Source organism: Papaver somniferum, chromosome 9 (genome assembly GCF_003573695.1).
Source record: "Papaver somniferum cultivar HN1 chromosome 9, ASM357369v1, whole genome shotgun sequence".
Taxonomy (NCBI): domain Eukaryota; kingdom Viridiplantae; phylum Streptophyta; class Magnoliopsida; order Ranunculales; family Papaveraceae; genus Papaver; species Papaver somniferum.
The window spans coordinates 197,093,726-197,103,146 of NC_039366.1; the positions used below are offsets into that span (position 1 = coordinate 197,093,726).

Sequence of the window (9,421 nt, forward strand, 5' to 3'; positions counted from 1 at the left end):
ATATATCTTGCATAAAACTGCCATTGCATTATGTTCATCTTTACATCCAGCTGTCCTGTAGCTTAGTTTACGTATTGATAGATTTATCTGATTTATAGTTTAAGCATATAACCATATGTGCAAACTCATATCTTTAATATTTTTTGTAGTTGCTAATTTTGTTTCAGTTAAGTGTCTGCATCATAATCCTGCAAAGTTCCTGATCATAGTTGTTAGTTTCTCTTTTGTTTTCTTTTTCAGTTCATTAGTTACTATAATCTGTAGCTTAACATTTTAGCTGTAGTAATTATAGTTTTTATCTTTCCATTGTCATCCGCATAGCTCCATTCGTAAGCTGTATATGTACCTTATTAGATTTTACTTTTTCTGCTATAGCAGAACTTAGTTGCTAAGCCCATTTGTTTATATAACCTGCATCCTGTTAACTGTAAGTTTTAAATTTCAATCATTTCATTCGCATAAACCACATCATTTTTCATCTTAATTCTTTTATATATATATAGAATCTGCATCATTATACTTATTGCATCTTGTTTTAGTTAAGAGCTTTCAAATAGTATAATCTGTAGCTTTCATTTTTCTGTAGCTTTTTGTAACTATTGTCCTATCTCTTCTAGTGTACTATAATCCTGTAGTTTAGGTTGCAAATCTGTAGCTGAATAAAAGTAGTCATTGTCACTATCACCCTGCACAATTTCCGTATCAGCAGTCTGCATAACATCTCTGCTCTGTTTACATCTGCATCTTGTTTATACTTGCATCAGTCTGACCTGTTCAGTGCACTAAGTTCCTGTTGTTTGTTTGTGTTTCCATACACATATCTGGTTATTGAATAACTCTTTGAAGCTCAACAGGTACCTGTAATACTCTGCGCGAGTCGAAGGAAAGGAGAAAAGGAGCAGAACACAGTTGTTATTGTGGCTAAAACCGGTTGGTGTCATTCTCGAACCTCATTATACTTATATTTGTGTGAATGATAAACCATGATTAGCCTAATACACTATCTTCCTTCTGAAAATTTCTTTTAAATCCTGCATCATATAGCATCCGTGTGCTTGACTCCTTGATATCTGAATTACACAATTGCTTGTTGAATTTGTTACTTTGCTGCGCATATATCGATCTCAGCAAAACTTATATCTGTGTGCGCAATTCCGAGAACTAGTTTTGAATCCCGTAAGCATAATTTTTTGATAGTTGAATAACATATTTACTCTGTGAACTTGTTTTCCTGCTGTGCGTACTTCAGATATCGATAGAACTCGTGTCTGTATGCTTTTGGCCCTGAATCTGTTTGCTATTTATCTGAGCTTTACTTCCCTGATTAGTCATTGCTGCTTTCCTGAGCTATATAGCATAATGAATCTGTTTGCATTAACTCCAAAAGCTAGAGTTTGATTTACATAAGTGTTTCCCCATGTTTCGAATTGTTTGGTTGACCGGGATGCCATAACATGATTGATATGCATGATAGGCTATGATTCTCACCTTCCGTGACCAAACCAATCGACTAGTTAGAATCAGTCAAGAGGATATTGTTGATATTCACAACTCTGAAGTAGATAGCCCTGACCAATCTGAGACCATGGGTGACGAATTAAACCAGCCTCGTAGTCTCAAGGACTACATGTACCCAACCAGGGCAAGCCATCCCTCTTGCATCATTATACCAGTTGATGCTGGTCAGTTTGAACTCAAGGAAAGTACCATTCACATGCTCCCTGTGTTTAGAGGGGTTGATGCCGAAAACCCCTACCACCATGTTAGAGATTTTGAAGATATTTGTGGGACTCTGCGTTTTAACCAAATGCCGGAAGAGTCCCTCAAAATGAGACTGTTTCCTTTCTCTTTGAAAGAAAAATCCAAGTCTTGGTTGCATGCCTTACAACCACAGTCCATTAGAACATGGGAAGACCTTACAAAAGAATTTTTCAAAAAGTTTTTCCCTAACCATAAGACTGCGACAATTCGTCAAAGTATGAATGGTTTTGTGCAATTAGAAGGTGAGACCTTGGCCAAATATCTGGAGAGATTTAATGAATTACTGCTCCAATGTCCTCACCATGGTTTTGAAAAATGGAGACTTGTGCAAATTTTGTATGAAGGTCTAGATGTTACCACCCGAACTATAGTTGAGTCAATGCGCAATGGTTTATTTATTGACAAAAGTGCTGATGAGGCTTGGACTTTCTTAATCGAAGTCGCTGAGAAGACTCAGCAATGAGAGTCCATCTGTGAGCCCAAAAAGACCGGCCATGTATCTAATGTCCATAGAATCGAGTCCGATTTTGAAGAAAAAGCAAATGTTGCATCCTTGGCTAGGAGAGTAGAAGCGCTAGAGCTGCAGAAGAATGTGAAAACTACTGCCTCTACTATCCGTGACCAAATCGAGACAACCCATTGTGCAGAATGTCACGGTTCAGACCACCTAGTGGATAGTTGTCCAGACCTACAAGCATTTCAGGAGTCTAGACTAGAACATGCCAATGCTTTGTATCCTTATTCTCAGACCTACAACCCAGGGTGGAAGAATCACCCTAATTTATCATGGTCCAAGGGGCCTGTACAAGGGGGTACAACGAGTAATAACCAAGGATATTCATATCCTAGAAACCCCCAAGTACAAACACACACACAATACCCTGTTGAGAAAAGGCCTAGTTTTGATGATGGTGTAAACCAAATGAATCAAAATCTTTTGTAATGTCAGAAGTTAAATGACCATTGGCTTGCGAGTTTAGAACTCAAAATGGGTCAATTATGTGATGCACTAAATGAGATAGAAAAAGGTAAACTCCCTAGTCAACCTCAACAAATTCAGAAAAATGCATTTCAGGCAAGCACCTCAACTTGCAATGAGTCCTCTCGTGATCATGTGAATGTTGTCACCACTCTTCGTAGTGGTAAGGTTTTTGATAACAATGTAGGTGTACCACAGTCATTCGAGTTTAAATCAGACTCACCGGTGCATACGACTCCACAGAAAACACCAGTTATGGAAAAGGAATCTGAGCATGATAGTGACTCTAAGAATTCCACTGATATTAATGTCCCTGCACCATTTAATGTGCATGTTGAACCCTTCCCTCAAATATTGGTGCCACATAAGAAAGGTATGCAATACAATGAGCTGTTAGGAATGTTCAAACGAGTCAATATCAACATCCCTTTTCTCGAAGCAATCAATCATATACCTGCTTATGCTAAGTTCTTGAAAGATTTGTGCACTCAAAAGAGGAAGATTCATGTGCATAAGCGTGCCTTTCTCACTGAACAGGTAAGTTCCATAATTCAAAACAAAACACCACCTAAGTTTAAAGACCCAGGTAGTCCAACTATCACATGCACTATAGGTGACCATACAATCGATAGGGATTTGCCAGACTTAGGTGCAAGTGTGAACCTTTTGCCATATTCTGTGTATGAGCAATTAGGTCTTGGGGAACTGAACCCCACTCATGTTACGCTACAGTTAGCGGATAGATCTGTGAAAATCCCTCGTGGTATTTTTGAATATGTTTTAATCAAGGTTGAGAAATTTTATTTTCCCGTGGACTTCATTGTGTTAGATACTCAACCTGTTCAATATCCAGACAATCATATTCCTGTCATTTTAGGACGTCCTTTCTTGGCGACGTCCAATGCTATCATCAATTGCTGTAATGGAGTGTTGAATTTGTCTTTTGGTAAAATGACTGTGGAACTGAATGTGTTTAACATTAGTCAACAACCCAGTGATTGTGATGATCCTGAATTGCATGAGATTAACATGATTGGGAGTCTAATTCAAGACTCATTTCCTGACATCTTATCTGTGGACCCTTTGCAAGCATGTCTAGATAACTTTGACCTAGATCTATTTGATTCAAAGTACATTAGTGAGGTTCACTCTTTGCTTGAATCTATACCACTCATGGATATTGCTAAATGACATAATGCAGTGGAACAATTTCCACTTTCTGATTCTGAGTCTACCCCGTTTCTTGACGAAGCACCTAAGCTTGATTTGAAACCATTTCCCGATAGTTTGAAATATGCATTCTTAGGTTCTTCTGAAACTTTACCTGTTATTATTGCATCATGTTTAGATAAAGAACATGAGAGTAAACTTTTAGAAGTGCTTAAAGAGCATAAAGAGGCCTTAGGTTGGAACATCTCAGACCTTAAAGGTATAAGTCCCACAATTTGCATGCATCACATAAATCTTGAAGAAAACACTAAACCATCTAGGGAAATGCAAAGGAGACTTAACCCCAACATGAGATATGTTGTTAAAGGTGAGATACTGAAATTGCTCGATGCGGGTATCATATACCCAATTCCTGATAGCTAGTGGGTCAGTCCCATTCAAAAAAGGCATAGAAGTAGATAAAGCCAAAGTTGATCTCATTCAACATTTGCCTCAACCTCGCTCTGTGAGGGAGATAAGTTCATACTTAGGTCACGCCGGTTTTTACCGACGATTCATCAAAGACTTTAGTAAGATTTCAAGACCCTTGTAGTCTTCTTGCAAAATATGTTGCTTTTGTATTTGATGATGCTTGTGTGCGTGCATGGGAAGAACTTAAAACTCTTCTCACATTTGTCCCTATAGTCAGACCACCCAACTGGACCTTGCCATTTGAAATTATGTGTGATGCGTCTGACTATGCTGTAGGAGCTATTTTAGGTCAACGAGTAGACAAACTCCCTTATGTGATCTACTATGCTAGTAAAACACTCAATGACGCTCAACTGAATTACTCTACAACTGAGAAAGAATTGCTAGTTGTTGTGTTTGCATTGGATAAGTTTAGATCTTATTTGATAGGGTCCAAAGTCATCATATATTCTGACCATGCTGCATTGAAATATCTTCTTCTTAAGAAAGATGCTAAAGCTCGTCTAATTCGATGGATACTCTTATTACAAGAGTTCAATCTCAAAATTCGAGACAAGAAAGGGTCTGAAAATGTTGTTGTTGATCACCTATCTAGGTTGAATATTGAATATGTTGATGAATCCTTGCTTATTAGAGAATCATTTCCCGATGAACAATTGATGCTTGTTTCTGAAATGCCTTGGTTTGCTGATATTGTGATCTACCTTGCTACTGGTAGAATGCTTTTGCATCGGTCTAAACAAGACCGCTCTAAATTCTTGGATGAAGTAAAATACTTATTTTGGGATGACCGATACTTGTTTAAATACTGCCCTGACCAACTCATTAGGAGATGTGTCCCCAACTCTGAACAAAGAGATTTCATCTCTTTCTGTCACGACCATGCATGTGGAGGCCATTTTAATGCCAAGAAGACTGCAGCAAAGATCTTGCAGAGTGGTTTATATTGGCCATCATTGTTCAAAGATAGTCATTCCTTTTGTGTTTCTTGTGACCGATGCCAGAAATTAGGAAGTATCTCAAAGAGTTAGGACAATATGCTTAATTTCAAGAATATCCTTAATTTCCCTATTAGAAACTTGTACTTGGCCACTGGTTTGTGGATGGTATGGTGTTGCTACCTTGTGAGTGATTCCCTACTTGCGCAGAAGTGATTCAAAAGGTCTATTACAAAATGAGTACCACCATCACTGATTATTTCTTTAGGTGTTCCAAAACGAGAGAAAATGTTTTCTTTAAGAAAAGAAGGAACTACTTTATGGTCATTTGTTTTGGAGGCAATGGCTTCTATCCACTTAGAGACATAATCAACAGCAACAAAAATGTATAACATACCTTCAGAGTTAGGACATGGACCCATGAAATCAATACCCCATACATCAAACAATTCAACAATTAAAATAGGTTGTAAGGGTATCATGTTTCCCATTGGCATATCCCCTTACAGACTAGTGTATGGTAAAGCTTGTTATCTACCTGTTGAGTTAGAACATCGTGCATATTGGGTTGTTAAGAAGTTGAAATTTGATCTTGATAAGGCTGGTACCCAAAGGAAACTTCAACTCAATGAGTTAGAAGAAATAAGAAATGATGCTTATGATGGTGCCAAGATGTATAAACATAAGATGAAAGTGTTTCATGACAAACGCATTATGTGCAAGTCTTTCACACCAGGTCAAAAGGTTTTATTGTACAACACTCGTCTGCATCTCTTCCCAGGTAAATTATGCTCTCGATGGTATGGACCATTCGTGGTACGTACTGTATTCCCTCATGGAGCTGTGGAACTTGAAAATCCAGCAACCATGAACATCTTCAAGGTCAATGGTTAGAGATTGAAACCATTTCTGGAACCACTTCCACCAGATGAGACCATGGACTTGGAAGACCCTGTTTATGTGGACTAAACCGGTCCACCTGTGTACATACATATGGATCAAACATCCATTTTCTTTCCCTTTTCTTTTCTTTCTGTATAGTTTTCATGTGTGCTAACCAATCTTTTTGTCTTATTGATAATGTTGTTTGGTTTCAAAAGCATTTATCCATTTATGGTTTAACAGCATCCTTTCTGCATCTGGTAATCTCTTTTCTTTATATCAACTCTGCACTGTTCTCCTGGTATGTTGTTATAATTCTGCTTATATTTTGAAACATTGAGGACAATGTTAGATTTAGGTTTGGGGGAGTATTTTGCATATAGAGTTTTTAGTCTTTTGCAATTAAAAAAAATATCTCTTCAAAATTTTCAAAAATATTTGTAAATATTTGCATAAAACCTCCAACTTTTAGAGATCTTAGAGCCACTAGCATGCTTCTAGTTATGTTTACATAGAGAGTCTGACCGAAATAACTGAACTTGGAAGTACTGGAAAACACAATCGGGTTTCTTAGTTGTTAGAGCGTTAAAGTTGGATTTAACCATGTCGATGGGCAAATTAGGTGCTGCAAAGATATTTGGTATTAGAATTGTGATCACCCTTAGTGGAGACTACCTATTTTTACATCAAGCGAGGTACCGACCTTCTTTTTTTATGACTATCTAAAAATTCCTTTTAGAGTGTGCGTCACTGTACGTAAATTCCCGGTAGGAATGGTGAGCTACCCAACTTTGCACCACTTTCAGCACTACTTTTGATCTCTTGAGTGCTAATTCCGTCAATCATGAGGATGACGTCTAAAGATGAAAACTCCTTCTTGTAGTTTGATTTGCAGTTAGCACCGCTCTCTCTCTCTCTCTCTCGACACCACCAACAGATCCATAGAAACATATCATCATCAACGAGCAGAGCAACGTCAGATTCTATGAAGAAAGTTGAAATAGTTCGAGGTTTACATGCAACAATTCAAGGAAAAATAAAATTCTTATTCAAAGTGAGGATACAATACAAAGAGCAGAATTTTATACACATTTGAGGAGGTATTTTTCAAGAGCAAAGAAAAGAAAATAAGATGAGAATTAGTGAAGTTCAGAAAATCAAGACAATACAGGTTGTGAAAAATTAAGTGATAAAGTCCTTCCTACATGGCTTTAGTAGTTTCATTATTATTTTGTTATTTTCAAGTTCTGAAAAAAAAATTAAAAAAAAATGAAAAAGAAAAATACAGTTTGTTTTTAGTTTTGTTTAATAAACACCATGGTAAAAAAGAATTTAAGAGGAAATTTCAAGCAACAAGGAAATTGAAGAGAAAAATCAGAAATTGTCAAGGTTTTAAGAAGTTCAAGAAGTTCATCATCAACAGTTGAAGACCGAAGAGTGAAGACGTTTCTATGGATGTTGTAAGAGTGGTGTTGATTGCGGATCAGATGTGAAGGTAAGTGGGTACTCCCATCCTCGTTAATGGTTGATTTTCTTTCTAAGAGATCATCAGAGAAAGATTCTTTTTGTCCACAATCTTGTGGAGTCTCCAGAAATTATTTCGGAAGGTTCTCCTTCTCACCATTCAACGTGTGTAGAATATCTCTCTTTATTCCTGTTTGCACACATGAGAGACTAAAAAAGCGGTCTTTTTGAGTGCAATTATCATAAAACCCTATTAGTGAGGCAGAAGTCGAAGCTTGTGATCACTCTCGAACCCGAATTCTTTCATATGGTATGGTTACTTCTCGCTCAACTCTTAAGGATGAGAATGCGTTCTTTGGTATTTCTAACTTCGTGTTACTAGCATGCAGAAACTCTATGTCCTCATAGCTCCTTGGATGCTTGGGACTCTATTACGCTCTAAAGTTAGAGAGGGTTTTGTGGGTACATCTCTGGTAGGCCCTCAAGAGATTACAACTCGTCCACTAGGGACACCTAGGGGTTTAAAGGCTTAGTACATATGCTAAATGCATACGAGAAACCAGCGACAGTGGTATAGTTAGGATATCCTAGTTTCTGTTTCATTTGTGGACAAGTAAAATTCAGGTTTGGGGGTATTTGATGAGTGCCAAATATTGCATATTTCTACACCTTTTTATTGGCAATTATCTCATCTTTTGCGCTTTAATTCCCTATTTTATCCCAAACTCTGTATTTTCATTGTTTTCAAGAATAAATATGTTTTACTAATTAATTTTATGTGTTTTAGGTACTAAATAAAGCTTGGATGATTTAAGAAGCCAAAAGAGCATAGGAATGGTAACTAGGGACTACGGAAGACAGACAACGGAAGGCTCCCGTGAGAAGGATGTGAAGCGCGAAGGAATATCGCGTAAAGAACAGCCACAATCCGCTTGCAACTCTCCCGCAATCCGCTTGAAGAGCTACGCCAGAAGTGGGCTTGGTAGAAAACCCAAACCCAATATCCAAACCCGTTCAAACACCCGAACCGTCAGATCACTACAGCTGCCTATCATCCTCCAGATCATACTCTCAGTACATCAACATTCGATGGAACTTCTTAGCATCGAAAATACACCTCTTTTCTCCTCCCATCGAACATAATCCAAACCCAAATTCATTTCGCTTCTCCTCTATCTACAGAACCAGCACCACTTGCATCTTCCTCCATTAAATTCATCACCTCTTTTCCCCCGTACACTAAGCACATCTTCACCACCATTAACTACTAATTCTCCATCTCTCTCTATCTTATCTCTATTCTTATCAAGAACAGTAACCCTAAAAGATAATATTTAGAGAGAAGGAGTTAGGGTTAGCTGTATAATTGGGGGAACATCGATTTAATGATGTTGCAGAGAAATTGAAGGCAGAGAAAGTCAATGGAGTATTGTTGGTGAGTTGGGTTATTATTAATTTTCGAATTGAAGAAAGATTGAGGAGTTTTGTGTATAAATAGGGGATTATTTCTCTGTAACGGGCATCCAAGATTAGCTGGGTCAATTATCTAGTTTCATATCATTGTTTGCAACCTGTTATCATGTTCTAAACACTCTTGATAGGGTTGAGATGAATCCCTAGCTTAATGCTTTGTTATTTTTACTCTTGATAATAATCTTGCTGTGCTTAAATGATTTAGAATATAATTCCATCTTAGGGGCTTCAACACTTTACTTTCACAGTGTATGTCATGCATCCATTGTAGTTAGAATTATCA

At 37.5% G+C, this 9,421-nt stretch overlaps 1 protein-coding gene across 1 annotated transcript; it reads left to right on the top strand.

The window, feature by feature from the left end:
• The first annotated feature begins 2,749 nt into the window (after nt 1–2,749).
• LOC113313072 lies at nt 2,750–4,333 on the top strand. The gene is made up of 2 exons (XM_026561798.1): nt 2,750–3,833; nt 3,942–4,333. The coding sequence occupies exons 1-2, from the start codon at nt 2,750–2,752 to the stop codon at nt 4,331–4,333; spliced, it is 1,476 nt and encodes a 491-aa protein (XP_026417583.1).
• Nucleotides 4,334–9,421: the final 5,088 nt, after the last annotated feature.